Below are 18,697 nucleotides of genomic sequence, written 5' to 3'. Positions count from 1 at the left end.
AGAGAGAGAGAGAGAGAGAGAGAGAGAGAGAGAGAGAGAGAGAGAGACATAGTGGGCCACAGCTTGTTCTCTCCTCATCTGGTCTGTGAAGATTTACATTTAAATCCAGTAAAATTTTCTCAGTTCAGAATCATCAGACAGTATACTTAAGCCAATATAAAGAGAGGAACATGTGAATGGAATTTTATCTTAAGAATCTGGTAGAGTGAGAATAAACTATTGCTGCATCGGTGAAGGGGCAATCTCACATAGTTCTATAGTTCTTATAGAGTATGAGTAGGTTTTGGAACTTACCATCTAGTCAACTTTTCCTATCAGATTTAAGCTTTCGAATTTTGATTTAGAGGAGGCTTATATGTGGATGGAGTAGGAAACTGCCTAAATAATGTGATTCCACGAGTACCTGAAGATTATCTGTCCTCAAATAACTCCCCGACTAGCTTTCTGTGGTATCTGAAATTCCAACTACTAAAGGTCCTTTGGTTTGATGTCCTGTTCATACAAAGGGCACAGTTAAAATACAGCTATGTTACCTGGGAGAAATAATCTATCCAATAACTCTTTCTTAGTTTATTTTGATCATTAGATGGACTCATACTCTCCTTCATGTCATCATTCCTTCTAGTACGTTAAATTAATCAATCAGTAAACATTAAGTGCCTACTATGTGTTGGGCACTGTGTGAGTATATAAAAAAAGACAAAAGACTGCCTTCAAGGTACTCATAGTCTAATGGGGAAACAATACATACATGCTATAGATAGGATAAATAGGAAATAGTTAACAGAGGGAAGGAACTAGAATTAAGAGGAGTTAGGAAAGGCGTCCTATAATAAATAGGATTTTAATAGAGGCTTAAAGGAAGCCAAATTGCAGCCCATTTATACCTTCTCATTCTAGGTGACTCTGACCTGTGCCTTTACATGAAAGGGAAGTCTCCCAATGGGCTGAAGACTTTTCTCTTTAGACATTAAATGGGTATCAGCTTTTCATGTGTTATCCACCTTAGTCTAGGTTTACTTATTCCATCAGCCTTTGAGAAGAGGGCCTAAGGAAGGCCAGACAAAGATATTTTGATTAGAGAGAGTTTGGAGTTGAATCAGGTCTGAAGGAAAAGGAGCCATCATGGATCTAGAATTAAAAGGAAACCCTAGAGAGCCTTCAGGAGATCATCGCTTTGGACCTGGAGGAGATCTCAGAAACCCCCTAAATCCATCTCTCTCTCATTTTACAGATGAGGAAATTTGTGGAACAAATGAAATAATCCACATAAAGGCTTTGCAACTGCAAAGCTCTCGCAAAATGTTAGCTTTTACCACTAAGTTAAGTAACTTGGCCAAGGTCACCATTGGCGATGGGGTTTGAACCCCTGTCTCTGGCTGCGGAGACAGTGCTTTGTCCTCTGAGCCATCCTGACCAATTTGCTCATTTTCTAGAAGAGGAAACTGAGGCTCAGAGAAGTTGGGCCTTGCTTGAGTTCACACACGTTATAGTAACAAGAGGAAGAAAAGGAGGAGGAGGACGAGGAAGAGTAACTAACATTTGTATAGCACTTTAAATATTTTGGAATCACCTCCCACTTTATTGGAGGCTCAGAGCAGCCCTTTGAGGTAAGTAGTGCAGCCCTCATTATTCATTTGACAGATGAGGAAACCGAAGTTAAATACGTGGTTTGCATAGCTTATAAACATCTGAGGCAGGATTTGAACTCTGGGCTTCCCTACTTGATTCAGGGATTTTTCTGCTCCATCATTACCTGTTACTTCAAAATTTAACCAAGGCTGGCTCCGATACTTTAAAGAGCCAGCATGAAAATGTCTTTGCTCAATGTCAGGGGGAAGCTTCCTGGCATTAGAAGACTAAGGGAGAAAGGGGAGCCTTTTGGGGATCAAAATATTGTGCAAGTTGGGCTGCCCACACACAAGTGAGATTGGATTATAATTGGCAGCCCAGCAAAAGAGAATGTTGCAAAAGTGGACTAAATGTACAGTAAATGTCTAATTGAATATGATGCTTTATAATTCGTGAATCCTTTGTATGCATTATTTTCTGTAGCCTACATCATTGCTTTTGGTCAGAGCAGTGAGAAATTATGTACAGGAAGCTGAGTAAGGCCTATTTCTGGCCACCTTCTGAGAATATCTGATGTAAGAGAAGGCTGGGAGACTTTGGAAAATAGTGTGGGAAGGCCTGGCATGCTTATTGACAAGATTAGATACTAGGTTTCTCCCCACATCCTCCTTTTCAGTACACACCTGTCCAGGACTGGGAGAAGCAGATGTGGTCCAGTCACTCCTGGCTAGTACTGAGTACAGCGACTTGTCTTTCGGGGTTGTTGTAAAGTAGATTGATGGAGAGATGAATTTGGAATCAGGAGAGACCTGTGTTCACATCCAGTCTTTAACACTTACTGGCTGTGTGTACAATAGTAAATAATTGAATTCTTGGAGCACAGCCTGGTACTCAGAGCCTAGCCCAGGGGTGGGGAACCTGCAGCCTCGAGGCCACATGTGGCCTTCTAGATCCTCAGGTGCAACCTTCTGACTGAGTCCAAGTTTTAGAGAACAAATTCTTTTATGAAGGAGATTTGTTCTGTGAAGTTTGGGGCCACATTTGAGGACCTAGAAGGTAACATGTGGCCTTAAGGCCTCAGGTTCCTTACCCCCTGGTCTAGCACATTGTAAGCACCAAATAATAAATGAGTAAATGAATAAATATTGTGCAAATAAAATAGTGAGGAATGACTGCTAATGAAAACAGCCTCTCAAACAAGTCCGGAAACCTCCAGACATCTTTGTTAGCGTGCCCAGTGTTCACTGACCTCTCTCTATGTTTACTACCGTGTTTCCCCGATAATAAGACACTGTCTTATTAATTTTTTGGATAGAAAACACCAGAGGGCTTATTTTCAGGGGAGGGCTTATTTTAATGAACATTGACAGCAATTTTAATAAAGAGGTAAATGTGAACAAAAAAATGTACCTTTATTCAATAAGCAAATCACTGGGGAAGAACAGGATGACGCGCTCACTGCTGCAGCTCTGATTGGATGCAGCTCGGAGCGCGGCGTGCGTTTCACTGGGGGGGGGACGGTGCATACAGAGGGTACTGTAATGTAGCGTGTAGCACAGGGGATCACCTTCACTACAGTAGCAATCTCAATAGGGCTTATTTTTGGGGGAGGGCTTATTTTAGAGGAATCTTACACAGTAAGGGGAGGGCTTATTTTCGGGATAGGTTTTATTATCGGGGAAACACGGTAAGACCATCTCTTTTTTCCTTATATTTCCTTGTATCACACCCCTTGAAGAGACACAAGCAAAGCTGATACTCTGTTCTTGTATTAACCTAGATTTCAGTCAAACCTCTACCCTTTTTGTGGGTGGGGGCCTGGAAGGAGGGCGAGATAAGAGGGTGGAAAGGTGGAAGAGAGCTTGAGAACGAACGCCAGAGAATCGCAGAGTTCATGGCATTTTCTCTTAGGTCCTCTGCCTGATTTCACTCAGTTCCTGACCATCCTCATGCACCCATTAATTTTGTGTGATTACTATAAGTTATGAAGGGGTCATCAAACCAGGTCATAGAAGAAAGCTGCCCCTTCACTGGCAATCCCTTCTTTCTTTCCAGCATGCAGCAGATCTGGAGAAAAAGCAGAATGAGACAGAAAACAGGAAGCTATTGGGAACTGTCATCCAGTACGGCAATGTCATCCAGGTAGGTGGGAATTGCTGGCTCTAAGCTTCTGCAGTTCCCAAGTGTGTTTGAACAAAGAATAACTCCTTGTGTCCAAGCCAACTCAGCTGAGTTTAAGAAGGTATATCTCCGGATGTGAGATTTCTGTTCGAATGCCACTTCTCGCTAAGTGAACCCCTTTTCTGGGGTGAAAGATAGAGGAAATTTGATAAGGAATAAAGATGGTCATTACAGTGAATTTCTTCTTCCTCTTACCCTTCACCCCCTCTTAAACTCAAGGCCTGGATTGGACTGTGGGAGTTAGATTAATTGTCACCTTATGTAAATAGAGAAAGCGTTGTTGGAGAGCTCCCACATTTCTGAGTTCACTTCTTGGCCTCTGATCCCCTTGTGTGCTTGTCTATCTTGCCCCTGGCATGGACTAGAATGAATGGGAAAGAATAACCATCTATTCTCTCTGACCTCAGTGAGGAGGTCAGTTTGCTTCCAAAACAGCCTTGAGAGTGTTTTGATATCCTTAAGGGACTAACAGTTAGTCTGGTAACTCTTATTAGAAACCTTAACACAGCAGGTACTGCAGAGTGCAATGCAGTGGGATTCTTTCTTTGGTCCTCCCTTCTGTAAGAGGAATCTCACCTCTCCTCTAAGGACATTTTTTTTTTTCTGCATTCCCTCATGGTGTCTCGAGTCAAAAGTTCTCAGTTTTATTTCCATGGAGAGAATGCTCTTTGGAACCCCTCAATCGAACTCATTTTTGATTAAATATTAGTCAAACTAGGTTCAGCTTCTGGAGTGAGTATAGTATAAGAAAAGGTGTTTTATTTACAGTTGCACAGAATCAAGCTATCCTAAGGAAAGAATGTCCTCATGGATTTCCATCTTCTCTTTGTGGGTTTTAGCTCCTACATTTGAAAAGTAACAAATACCTAACCGTGAATAAGAGGCTTCCAGCTCTCCTAGAGAAGAATGCAATGAGGGTGACTTTGGATGAGGCTGGGAATGAAGGCTCTTGGTTTTACATTCAGCCGTTCTACAAGCTGCGGTCCATAGGGGACAGTGTAAGTACAAATCCCTGTTAGAAGCTAGTTTATACTTCATGCCACACCACAGTTTATACCTTCAGGTCCCCTCTCAAAGAACTGGAGATGTTGAAATCATCTTCACCCCTGATCCTCAGCAGATTGTAAGCTCCATGAGGGCAAGGACTGTTCCATATGTGTTTCTGTATCCCCAGGATCCTGGCGAGTAACTTGTACACACAATACCTGGGTCCTTAACAAATATTGGTTGGATTTTATTGAAATTATTGAAATAAAGTTGCAACTATATTCTTATCCTGCACCAGGTGGGGCACCTGCCCCTGGTAAGGAAAATTGCTCATTCTATACAAATCCACAACTGTTTTATACTTAGCATCTTAGAGTGTTGCCTGGGGACACCTGGGGATTGTGTCTTGTTCTAGGCATACAACCAGAAGGGGTCAGAAACAAGACCCAAACCTGGGTCTTTTATGACTCGAAGGCAAGTTCTCTATCCTCTTTGCTAAGCTGCAGTATTATAGGCCTAGACCTCAAAAATTATGTGTGGGCACCGTTCCAGCCAAGCTGATGCTCTGTAATTTTTAATGACCAAATGATCATATAAATTGACAGTGGAAAAAAATCGCCATAGAACCCTGTCTTGACATTCCAAAAGGAGCCTTTGAAGATAGAAACAAAGGCATTTCTTAGAATATGGTATTTCATAGGGTCATAGCTGGAAGGAACCTTAGAGGACACTGAGTCTAGCCCCTTCATTTTACTGACAAGGAAACAGGCCCAGAGAGGTGAAGTTCTGGGTCTTTAGCAGCAAGCACTCTACCATATCCAGGATGGCTGCTAGCACAAGGTCTTAGATCTGCTTTTCTAAAGGAAAGCAACTCAAAATGGTTTAACAATCTTACTTTAATGAAACATATATAATTTACCTAGTTAAGGGGAAAAAGTCAATAGCCTGAGGATACAAACAGAAGTTACAAGCAGACAAACAGATCAGCAGACAGGTCCAGCTGTCTGACCATTACATCCATACCTAGTCAGTTACCAGAAAGGGAAGCACCAACATCTGGGTTTTCAAAGCCAGGGGGCTCGAAGGCTGCCCAGAGTCTCATTTGGCCAAATCACACAACTCTTCCCAAGGTGAGCCCCAAAGCAAAACCTCACATCAGGGCATATATAGCCTTCTCCTGGCTCAGAGAATGTCACAACTCTCTTAACCCACTGCCCAATCACAAAGTAACAAGGTGTGGGCATTGCTGAAAAACAAGCCTCCAGCCACAGGTTCTATGTGACCACATTCAGCCTATTAGGGGACAGGGTATATTTTGAAATCAGGGAAGGTTCTCAAGAGTCTCTTAAGCCTATCAAGGGGCAGGGAAGATCTTCAGATTCCCATTCCCATAACAGGGTCACATAGTCATTAAGTATCAGAGAGAGAATTTGAACCCAGATCTTCCTGAATCCAAGTCCACTCTTCACTATGCCACAAATTTAATTGTTCTCTTAATAAAGCCTTTGCTTTGATTTGGCCTCTTTCTCATTTTTGTGCTTCCCTCCTTCTGACCCCTTCCCCCAAGCTTATCAAAGTCCTTTTGGTTGCTGTCTTGGTCAGACTCCTAAAACTCTGGACAAAAAAGCATGTCCTTTAGAAAGAAATGATTTCATCTTTGTTTTTCTAGGTGAGGAGCAAAAGAAAAAGCCTTTCCTTGGGAAACATACTGCTCCCATATCCCCTAAGTTCCACTGGGGAGTTTGGGTAGAACTATCTCAACTTATCATTGTCAAGGGGAGAAGAGATAACTGAGTGGTCCTGGCTTCTCTTTGAATATATATATAGACATTTTGCCTTGATGATCTGCAACAGACTTGAGTTAACCTGTCCTTGCCAGCAGTGAAAGCAATGAGAGGGTTCAGTAGGGGGTCAGAGAAGAGACCTGAAGCTTTTCAAAAACTTATTTGAAGGACTGGCATGTGGAAAAGGAATTGGTCCTGTTCTTAGCCCCAAAGTGCCAAAGTAAGAGCAATGACTGGAAGCTGAAGAGAGGAAAATGTCACCTCAACATGGGGAAACACTTCTTAGTTCTGCCAAAATGGCGTAGGCTATGTATCTTAGAGCTTTTGAAATATTTACTATAGTCTTTCCTTCTCTTCCTAACTGGGTAAATGATTCTGCATCCCATGATTACATGATTCTATATAGGAACTATCTTAAAAGATGTTAGAGAGGCAGTAGGGATACTACATTTGGAGTTAGGTGACCTGGGTTTGAATTCTAGCTCTGCTACCTACTAGCTGAGTGACCTTGGGCAGTTCACCTAACTTCTCTGGGGCACAAATACTCCATTGGTAAATTAAAGGAGCCAGACCTAGAAGTCCTGTAAGGTTCCTTTCCGCTTGAAATATATGGTTTTGTGAGCTTTAACAACTTGTATTGAAATCTATTACTTATTTAAGGTCTCAGCAACCAGTATGCCATCCATTAAATGATAGAACTCTCAGAATGGCCTCAGACTTTTGGAACTGGAAGAGATGGCCATCTTGTCTAAACCACACGTGAAGGAAGAACCCCTCTATGACATATAAAGGCCATTTGGCCTCTGCTTGGAAACCTCTGAGTCAGGGGAACCTATAACTTCCTAAGGCCACCTATTCTGTTTTGGCAGAGCTAGGAGGTGTTTTCCTGTGTCCAGTTTAAAATTTCCTCTCTTCAACTTCCAGTCATTGCTCCTACTTATGCCCTTTGGGATCGAGAACAAAGCTAATTCCCTTTCCATATGCTGACCCTTCAGATCTTAAGACAGCATGATTTCTCTATCCCTCTACCAAATCCTGTCTTCTTAAGGTTAAACAGCTCAAATTCCTTCAGCTGATCCTCATATGCCATGAAGCTTACAAATAAATAGTTTGCTTAAACTGGGTCAAATATCTTTTGCTCCATTAAATAGACCCCCGTTCCCCCTCAGTGGCAGTTTGGGCTAGGCAGGTTTTCAGTATGTTGACCTGTGGGATATGTCCAAACTGTCAAGTAACCATCATGGACCTTGCATCACCCTCTGCGAACTCTATATCATGAAATACTTGTGTTTGTGCTCAGACCACTTTCCATCTGGAAGCCAAGAAACTATAGGCTTTCCCAATCGCCTCCATCCTTCTGAGAACATGCTCCTTCTTTCTAGGTTGTCATTGGGGACAAGGTGGTTCTGAATCCCGTCAATGCTGGACAGCCTCTTCATGCCAGCACTCACCAGCTAGTGGACAACCCAGGCTGCAATGAGGTAAGAGAAGTAAAAATAAGACACTGAATTCTGATCCCAGTACGGGTACGTAGACTTAGGGTGGGTCATAGAATACTATCATTGGAAGGAGCCTCAGACAGAGATCAAGTCCATCCCTCTCATTCTGCAAAGGAAGAAGTTGGAGCCCAGGAAATGAGCACATAGTAATAATTGTAATACTGTGCGATAATGATGATGATAAACCTCTGTAAGGTTTACAATCCACTTTACTGAAGAGCTGGAACAGACCATAGAGGCCACTGAAATGGAGGCCAACATTCTCATTATACAAATGAGGAAACTGAGGCCCAGAGAGTCTTGCTCAGGGTCGCACAGCTAATAAGTGTCTGAGATGCTTGGATGTGAACGCAAGTCTTCCTGACTTAAGCTTCTGTATCATTTGATCTTTATAACAACCCCACCAAGTAGGTTATATTATTGTTCTCATTTGACAGACAAGAAAATGGAGCCTGAGAGAGATGTTCTTGTTGGAAGTCTGAAAGAATTAAGTCTGATATGGAAGAGAGTTGGCTCCTTAGCAGTCATGGTTTTTTTTTTTTGTTTGTTTTTTGGAGGGCAGTTAGGGTTAAGTGACTTGCCCAGGGTCACACGGCTGGTTTTTGTGAGCAGTCACGTCAATTGAGTTACAAGGGTGTCCAATTTAGCCAATGTTCTCTCAGAATAGAAGTTTCAAGTCTTCAACTTGTCCTGGGGGCAGCTAAGTGACACGGTTGATAGAATGCTGGATCGGGATTCAGGAAGACTTGAGTTCAGATCTGCCTTCAGATGCTTGTACTAGCTGGGTGGCCCTGGGCAAATCAGTTATCTCTGTTTGCCTCAGTTTCCTCCACTGTAAAATGGGGATAACATTAGCACCTGCCTCTCAGGTGTTGTGAGGATCAAATGAGCTAATATTTTATGTTTTTTTTTTTTTTAAAGCTCTTAGCCCAGTGCCTGGTACATAGTAGACACTATAGAAATGCTTATTCCTTTTCCTTCCTTTCCCCCTCCTTTTCTTTCTGGCAGGTGAACAAGAAGTTTGGTAGAGTTGCTAGCAAGAGATAGTTGGTATTTTATTTTTTAATTATATTTTTATTTATTTCAGAAAATATTTCCCAATTGTACTTTAAAAAAAATACCATTTATTCAAAAAAAAACTTTTGAGTTCCAAATTCTCTCCTTCCTTCCTACTCCTCCCTCACCCCAAGAAGGCAAGCAATATGATATTGATTATACACATGAAGTCTTGCAAAGCATGATTCCCTATTAGCCATGTTGCAAAAAAAATTCTGCAGAAAGCAAGAAAAATAAAATGAAAAAAGTATTCTTCATTTTGCATTCGGAGTCATTCAGTTTGCTTTTTTTTTTCTGGAGATGGATAGCACTTTTCATCATGGGTCCTTTAGATTGTCTTGGATCATTGTCTTGACCAGAGTAGTTGATTATTTTTACAATAATGCTGTTACCCTGTAAGACATTCTCTTGGTTCTGCTTACTTCACTTTAACGAGATATTTAGAAGATCAGGTAGCAGTTTCAAGATGGAGAGAGTCTGGCTTGGGAGCTACAGATGGGTCAGTTGCATCAGGGTTGCAAAAGCATGGTCGTGCCAGGCATCTCCTTGGAATGTTGTTCTCCTTCCTGCAGAAAGGCATTGCCTTAATTAGTAGTGTGGCCACACCTTGACTCTGCAGGTATTTGGATAGTTGATGACTTGACAGAGTTCTCCCCCCAGCCTAGGTTTCATCTGCTGTGCTGTAATGAGGATTTAATGAGCTTGATAAAGGGGTTCTTGTGTGTCGTGGTTGACCTACCTGACCGAACACTCTGTCAGCCTAATCATTTGTTTTCCAGGTTAATTCTGTCAACTGCAACACCAGCTGGAAAATCGTCCTTTTCATGAAATGGAGTGATAACAAAGATGACATATTGAAAGGGGTAGGTTTGGGTTGTCTGATGGTACTGGCCTCTATTTTCATCGTCTTGTATCACCTGAGTCAGAGCTTCTTATCTCGTGCATATTCATCATTAGGGAGATGTGGTCAGACTGTTCCACGCAGAGCAAGAGAAGTTTCTGACCTGTGACGAACATAGAAAGAAACAGCATGTTTTCTTGAGGACCACGGGGAGGCAGTCAGCCACTTCTGCAACCAGTTCCAAAGCGCTGTGGGAGGTGGAGGTAAGCCGGAAGGAGTGGGAGAAGGGCAAAAACAAACACGTGGATTTCTAAGAATAATCCTTCTGCTCCTGCATCCTCTCTTGAAAAAAAGGTTTCATTGATGTCATTTACTTTACATATCGATCATTTTTTGATACATCCACATGTCACCCCAGTGAAGTAAGTAAGACAGACAGTTAAATAGTTGAGGAAACCCCCTGGAATCTGACAGCAGATGCACCATTCTGCCCTTGTATGCTCCCACTTCTCATGAGGGGCTAGAGAGAGACATGTTTCATCATCTGTCCTCTGGGACTGATGTACTAGCAACATGTTGTATCCTCCTAATAAAATATAAGATCTTTTAGGGCAGAGATTTCACTTTTATATTTGTATCCCCTGTACAAACCATAGTGGTTGGCACATGTTTAATTGGTTGATTGACTAAGATATTGACTAAGGTATATATAATCTGAGTTGAGCTGCATTTTAGTATATTTTTTCCCAATCATTGTTTATGATTACTTTCCCTGATTCTGATTCTGCATGCTCTCATATTTTTCTGATTTACACACCTTTGTTGTTTTTTATGATTCAACAGTGTTCCGTCAGATTCATTCATATACCATAATTTGTTCATTTACTCACCCCTTGAATGAGTGCCTCTGTTTTTCTCTGAATGTTTTTCTGTCTACCTTCATCTCTGTCTCTCTATCCTTTTCCACTATTAACATTACTATAGCTAAATAGTAATAATAAATAGCATTTATCCAGCACTGGTTAGGTTTGCAATGCATTTTACAAATATCTCATTTGATATTCATACCAACCTTTTGAGGAAAGTCCTATCATTATCACCATTTTACAAATGAGGGAATTGAGGTGGTCAAATATTGAGTTATTTTACTATGGTCACTCAGCCAGTGAGTGTCTGAAGTAGGATTTGAACTCAGGTAGTTTTGATTCTAAGTCAATATTTATTTCCCAATCTATAGAGATACTTCATATTTTCCATGATATGAATCGAATCTAATTTAGGTAAGATTTTTCCATTTGGCATGTAAGAGAAAAAAGGAAGTTCAAGATTCTGATTTTGAATCATTGGTTTGATTAGCTGTCATATGTCAGCCCAATCTGTAGGAACTTCCAATCTTGAATCCTAAAAATGTTGCCTAAATTTTCTGTCTTGATTGGAAAATCTAGGGCCAATTTATTTTTCCTGAATGCTCCACCAAATTATCAGACCTCTGAAATGATACTGTGTCTTCTTACTTTTGGAAATTGAGAAACCTTTTCAAAATTTCTATTGACTCTGTGTCTAATTCTGAAATTAAAAGAGGTGAAAAGAAACCATCTTTGTTATTTGTTAAATTGTCTAGATTCTTTAACAGTAAGCCATGTGTTTATCAACTGATGTTTTGATGCTCACTCAGTTAGCTTGTAGATCTCCTTATGGGTGCCCATGAATTCCCAAAACCTGCTTTTTTATTTCAGGAAATTCAAGCTCATATGTCTGTAAATACTTAAGGTTTTTATCTTAATTTTTTTCTGTTAATAAGTAAATTCAATATGTACCCTAAAGAAACATTATTTAACTTTTCCTCTAAGTTTGGACCTACAGAAGACTCGTTGAAAGATGATCGTTTATCTTACTAGTCTTCTTGTTCATTTAAATATGTCAAATTGGTTGTGATTTTATAAATGCATTAAGTTTTCTTTTAACATGGTGTGTCACTCCTTTTTCTAGGTGGTACAACATGACCCATGCCGTGGTGGAGCAGGATACTGGAATAGTCTCTTTCGTTTCAAACATCTTGCTACTGGGCATTACTTAGCAGCAGAGGTAAGGTCCTTGGTTTATTACTTTCCCTTGTTCTATCACCTCTTTTTCATCATGCAACCAATACAGTCAATTCAGTATCATTCCATGCTATCTAATTTGTGAATTACCACCTCACTTTTCCTCCTTAACCTTTTCTATGAGTGCTTATTAATATCTCTACTTCCACATCTTTTCATTTTGTTTAGTTGTTGGTATCTTGATTAAGATTTGATGAAAAAGAAGTTTAGAAACTAACCTTCAAATGACACATCAGTGGATTTCATTTGTCTATCTTGTCATATTCAACCATATTCCACATCCTAGTTTGGGGGTAATTATGAGTTGACCTGTTACATATGTGACGTGAATATGTTTTGGTAAAGTCTCCTGCAAGAAGAAAAAATTTGAAAGTGCCTTCTAAATTTTTTTAGTTTCAAACAAAGAAACCTGGTCATTTCGTGCATTGAGAATATAGAGATGGGGCCAATCTCTTTTATTAAAGTAAAAGTCAAATTTAAGGAAAATTACTTCATCTCAAAAGGCTATTAAGAGTTTTAAAGGCAAGATTTAATGGTGAAGGACAGAAGGAATTTGCTTTTAATTTATACATTAAATTAAGGAGACTTCCTGCAGGGTGCCAGATGTTGAGATTTATTCATAGTAGCTCCATGAAGTATGTCAGAAGACTTCTGTTGTCTTGTGCATTGGTGTAATTTATCATAGATCTTCAAGGTTATTGATGACTGGGTAACTCAGCATTCTGCTCCTACTCACCTGAAGAATGTGGAACTTAAAAGTTCCAAGCTCTTTAGGAGAACTGATCCTTGAGTGATTTATTCTATGACTCTTTTTCTCTTTAAACAAATATTTAAGAGTTGAGGATAAAAAGCCTACTTTAAAATTTCAACTATGACTCAAAGGAATTTCTAACTGGCTGTGTAGAATTTTGATTACAATGGTTTGCCAAGATAAGTGTTAGTTACCTTACCTCTTTTGTACCAGGATAAAGATAGCTCTTGCTGGAAGGTATTATATCTTAAATTCTAGTAAAAAGGATTTCTTAGAATTCCTTTCTATAGATTTGATTCGATTTCTATTGGACTTTTACCTGAGCCAGACTATGGCTTTGATAGTCATTCAATTCCATTATTTCTGTCCAGATTTGAGAGCCAAGTACTTGGTAAGAGGTCAATTGTAATGTGTGTGTTGTGCTCGTGTACCTTGTGTGTGTTGTAGTTGTGGCATGCTGGTGTTGTAGAAGGGAAGAAAGAGGTTCCTCATTTTTTCTGACATCGTTTGCAGGCCTTCAAGCCTGGTAAAAGTGGGACCATAAGCCTGAGAAAGCGATGGATTTTTAAACTTCCTAATGATTCTTTTTCATCAGGTAGACCCTGACTATGAGGAAGAGTGCCTGGAGTTTCAATCCTCAGTAAGTATGGGCAAGAGCCACTTCTTGTCTTCATCCAGGAGGGCGTGACCATAGGCCCTGGAACCAAACTAGGTTTTCTGTATCTGCAGGCTGTGAGTACTAGGGAATGGACAATCTGAACGTGAGTGAAAGGGAAAGTGTGGATCTGCTGTCTGTCCCCCGGGTAGCCTCGGTATCCTGCAGAAGGCCAACTCATTGGATGTTATTACTCATGATTTTCTTTGAATCTTTAATCTCCTGGAAAAGAAAAGTTGTTAGTTCTTTTGGAAGAGATCGACTTCATATTCCATAGCTTGAATCCAATGTCCTCATTATATAGATAAGTTAATGGAGACTGAGGGATTATATGGCAATGTACCGACCACTGGTTCCAATTTCAGTTTTCTTGGAAAGAACACAAGATATATAATTAGTGTCCTTTTGACCGCAAAGTTGTCTTGTGAGGCATAGCATACCCATTTGACATCCTGCAGTTTTAATTTGCCAGGAAATGGGGAACTCTCCTTCTTCTCTGTTTTGGTTTAGTCATATTGTTGCAAATTGAAGGTATGTCTCTGGTATACAATATATTTCCAAGGTGTTGGCAGTGTGTAGGTATTACTTCAAATAGCTACGAAGTATTGTTTGCTAAGAAGGATTGGAAAGTATGAAATGATAAGGAGTGTAAAGCCTTTTGCTTGGGATGGATCTGGGGAAGTTGGATTTTGGTCCTCATAGCTTTGAGAGAGAGAAAAAGTATTGCTTGGACAAGTTATGCCCACATTATAATTAGTCTAATAGCATGGGGGATGGTGATGAACATTTTTTAGGGTTTCTTAGACAATAATAGTAGCTTCTATTTCTATAACACTTTATGGCTGCTTTCCTACTTCTCAACATCATGGAATTTAAGGGATCTCAGTGGTCATCTAGCCCAACTCTTAAGGGAAAGGAATTTCCACAGTTAAATTCCCACTATACCGTACTTTACTGGATCAGCGAACTAAATGATATTTTTATCAATGGAGATTGAAACCCACCCATGCCTTCTCTTCTCATCTGGTGGCATCCTTTTCATGTTCTCCCATTGGTCCTACAGGGAGAATCTATCTCTTATGCTGAAGGTTTTCGTCTAGACCTTGTTATATTTAGAAGATAACTATGGCAGTACTAGGGATGCTTACCTGTCATTCCTCACTCTCCCATGTGACCAACTCACCCACTTTTCCAGTCATCACTTCCTCTTTGATATCTTTATGCTGCTTCAAGGGCCATAACCGCAGATATGTTTGCTGCTTTTTACACGCACCTGCCATGTGTCTCTACATTGTGCTTTGGGTCACCTGTAACACTGATTATTTGGAGAGCAAGTATTTCATAATTTATAACCATGCAGCATTGCTGGTGGAACATTTGTCTTAAAAAGATGGGTTTGGGGGACAAGTTCAGGATCATTAAAAGCATTACCCAGTTTCCCAGATGCAGTTCAGCTCATTCTAATATTGCCCATCTTACTGTCTGTCATTGTCCATCCGCTGTATCTCTCTCAGGCAGATGAACTGATCTATAATGACTCCATGTCCTGACCTTCTATCTGCATGTCAGCATTTGGACAACAGGCATTTTTAAATCCACTTTTTTTTTTTTATCAGTGGATGGTGAGACTGTTGTGGGTAATCATAGGTCTCATTAAAGAGAATTCAATTTACTCATTACATCTAGGCCTGATGCCAGTCATGCTTAATTTCCTGGCCATCTTCTAGCTAGTGGCTTTGCTGCCTGGATTAGGAACCATACCCTGGAAGCCTTCTGCTTGTGATGGCTATGACTGACTTTGAGTCCCCACTGTTCTGATTGGTTTGTGTTCCTTTCTGTATCTAGGACTGACTACAGCTATGCTTCATTTCCCCTCCATCTGCTTGAGAGATGCCTTGACATTTGACCATAAACCATGCCCTGGAGAACTTTACCCTCTCCTTCCCCCTCCCCCAACTCCCTCTCTGGGGCATTGCTTACTTGATTGATTCAGGTTACCTAATGAATAAGAGTGTTGCTCCAACCAGACTTCCCTAACTCTCTAGCCATCTTCTCACCAGCTATATGATCATCAGGGTCCGTATCTCTGTCTTTTTTCCATTCCCTATTTTTTTCAACATTGATGATTTGTTGGAATAGATCAGTTTAAAGCTGTTGCAATTGCTCATAGTATCTTCTTATAAAGATTCTGAACTTTGGTCTGACTGATGGGCTAACTATAAACAAACAGCAGATTCTACGGTGATTTTCACATCATTGATCAGATGTTTGTTGCCATGAAGACTGAGTCAGTTTTTTTATTCCTTCTGGTGTTTGATGTATCCAGTGCTTGTCATCCTTGCTTTGGGAGAAGATGTTGTATAGATAGAGGCTTCTGAAGAGTTCACAAGCATTTAGATTGTTGAGTTCTCAAACATCAGTCATGTTTTCCAACATACTTTTCACTGGGCCAACCTTTACACTGAAGTCACTGATCATCAAGATATATGTTTATTTGAAGTGAAAGAGATTGCCAAGTTTTTCGTAAAATATTCTTCATAGAATGTTCCTCTTCCTCTTCAACCACTTTCACAGAGTTGGTCCATAAACTTCAGTTATGTTTATAGTGTGTGGATTTTGGGCTTTTTTTTTTTTGCTTGTGTTCAACATGAGCACTGGTCAGATGGTATGGTAAAGTATACCATGAAATGATGTTGCTTGTTGATTTTGTATTTACAGTATAAGAAAATGCCAGTTACCTTCATTTGCTTCTCCAAATTACCTGTAAGTCATTCTCCTATTAGAGAAAACTCCCTTTTGTTTTCTTATTTCATTTATTGTGAGAATATGAATATTGATGTGGTACATTTTTTCCAGTAATATGACAGTTGCGCTGTCAGAGGACAAAATTTTTCACATTTAACATGATTATAATTAAGTTAAAGTTTATAGATGTCTTAAAAATTATTTCATTTTTAACATCTGCTTCCTCCCTTTCTGCAACTCTACCATTATCACTGCCATAGTTTCATAGTATTGGGAGCCATTTTTCACATTTTTCCACATTAAATGACTTGCTGTTGGCCAAGAATTTATCACCTCATGGCCATTGTACTGATGATGGAATGTTGGTGCTTAGTGAGACTGAACCTTGTATAGTAGATTCCATCTGTCCCTGGGATCATACTCAGAATCTTCCCAGCTTGATAGGACCTACCAAGTTTATGCTTTATTGGCATTGCCTTTCACACTAGGATGAGGCACCAGAGTAGGACATAGTGGAGGGCTTGATGGTAGCAAAAATTTTTATTAGTGTTTTCTGGCAGTACTTTAGAATTGTTATATTTGAATATCTGCAGTAATAGGAGAGAACGTCTGTGTAGACAACCCAAAAATTGTTTGATGTTTGAAAAATATTTTATGACTGCATCAAATTTGCCTTCCCATCTATGACTTAACAGAATTTTCGATTCTCAGCCTTGGAAGGTGCTTTAGATGTCACCCAATCTCCCTTCTGAGAACCCCTTTAGCCATTATTCATCCTTGGTTTGCACGTTTTCAGAGATTACTATTGTGTGATACCTTGTTCTGTTGTTAGACTTCTTCAATCATTAGAATGCTCTCCTTTATGTTGAATTAAATTCTACACCTTTAACCTCTCAGGCATTAGTCCCAATTCTGCCCCATGTAGCTACACACATTATTTATTTCCTCCTACAAATGACAACCCTTCAAATATATGTGACAAGAATTGTTATGTATCCCCTGTTTTTTATTATCCTGCATTGAATAGCTCTAATAATTTCACTCATTATTTAAACGGTGTGCTTTGTAGACCTCTCACCATCCTAGTTACCCCTCTCTTCGCATGTTCTATAGTTTGCCTTTGCCTTTCCTTAATGTTGGTTCCTAGAGCTAAAAATACTATTCTTGATAGGACTATCAACTGTCTTGATCTGAGCATTATACTTTCATTAAAAAGACTTTGTTACCTTTTTTTTTAAAAAAAGCTATAACATTGTTTATTCATTAAATTTGTAGTTAACTAAAATTCCTAGATCTTCTTCCTTTATTGATGATTTCTAACCTGTGAAATATAGAACCCTAAGGTGGGTTAAGTAGGGACAAGTTATTGGTTCAAAGGTCCATGAATCAGTATGTACAGTAAGCATTACTAATGTGATCTTGAGTTGACCAAAATATGTAGCATGACTCAGTCTAATAAATAATAAACATATTTTATGCAGACCAAATAAAGTCATACACACACACAGACACAGACACACACACTTTTCCAAATAGGTTTAGATAATGTTGTGATGAATGATCCCATGCTGGTTCCTAGTGATCACCTTTTTCCCCATCTAAGTGATTGACAACTATATTTAATGATTTGTTTTTAGAATTTTTCTGGGATCAGGATCAGGTTTACTGGTCTCTAGTTGCCAAAAATATAATTAATTCCTCTTTTTGAAAATCTTGACATTTGCCCATTCACTGTGATTTTATTACTAGCTGGTTTCATGTTTACATCTGCAGGTTACTTTAGTTTTAGTTAGAGTTAGAATCATGAGGGTAGCTGACCTGAGGAAGAATAACCTACCATTAGTTACTGAGAATTAACTTCTCCTTGGCAGGGCTAGGATGAGGGCATAGTGTCCATGATAATGGCTTGGTATACAGTTATGTAGAGTGCACAGACTCTTTACTCTGGACATTACTCAAAACTGTAGCACTGGTGTGATAAGGATACCTTATAAGCTCACTGCCACTACCATGAGACACCTTCCCCTGTTCCTGCCTCAGGAAGTTGCCTGCATTGATAATACACTCTAGCCATCGCCTGCTTTTCTGGTAGATTGTGTGCCATTAGTGAAAGAGTAGGAAAGTTGAGAAATTACAAGTTTAAAAGTATTTCATTCTGTTCTGCTTTTGCTCATAACTTTCCCCCCTCTAAGTTTCTTATTGAATGCATTTGTTTCCCTCATTGACTGATGTTTTATATATATATATTTAGTGGTGCCTTTCAGTCATCCATTTAAAAAGGAGAAATGGGAAAGCTTTCAGGTTTTAGGCTTGGTCCTCTTGATTTATGCTGTTTGCCCACTAGATGGCAAAAGTAGCCTGCACACAGAATGGCTATGATACAGTTAGCCTTACCTTGGACCAACATGTCAGGAAATTATGAGTGGCTACTATCTGGACAGAGCTGCCTTCTGGCAACCTCAGGTTCTCTTTGACCTTCTCATATGTTTCTCTAAAGTTTTAGTCACCAGGTCAGCTTGGCCAT

The 18,697-nt window shown here is 39.8% G+C and overlaps 1 protein-coding gene across 1 annotated transcript in view; it reads left to right on the top strand.

The window, feature by feature from the left end:
* ITPR1 (inositol 1,4,5-trisphosphate receptor type 1) overlaps nt 1-18,697 on the top strand; it is a 393,216-nt gene that overhangs the window by 153,551 nt on the left and 220,968 nt on the right. Inside the window, exons 6-12 of the mRNA XM_069084059.1 lie at nt 3,628-3,714; nt 4,593-4,751; nt 7,907-8,005; nt 9,859-9,942; nt 10,037-10,183; nt 11,910-12,005; nt 13,369-13,413. Coding sequence (XP_068940160.1) covers nt 3,628-3,714; nt 4,593-4,751; nt 7,907-8,005; nt 9,859-9,942; nt 10,037-10,183; nt 11,910-12,005; nt 13,369-13,413 — 717 coding nt within the window. The remainder of the gene's footprint in view (nt 1-3,627; nt 3,715-4,592; nt 4,752-7,906; nt 8,006-9,858; nt 9,943-10,036; nt 10,184-11,909; nt 12,006-13,368; nt 13,414-18,697) is intronic.

The sequence above is a fragment of the Petaurus breviceps genome, unplaced genomic scaffold, assembly GCF_028583685.1.
Source record: "Petaurus breviceps papuanus isolate PSGF00001 unplaced genomic scaffold, PetGlider_PUasm1.0 174, whole genome shotgun sequence".
Lineage (NCBI taxonomy): Eukaryota > Metazoa > Chordata > Mammalia > Diprotodontia > Petauridae > Petaurus > Petaurus breviceps.
Note: the sequence above shows the minus strand (reverse complement) of the source record. Positions and strands in the feature narration are given on the sequence as shown.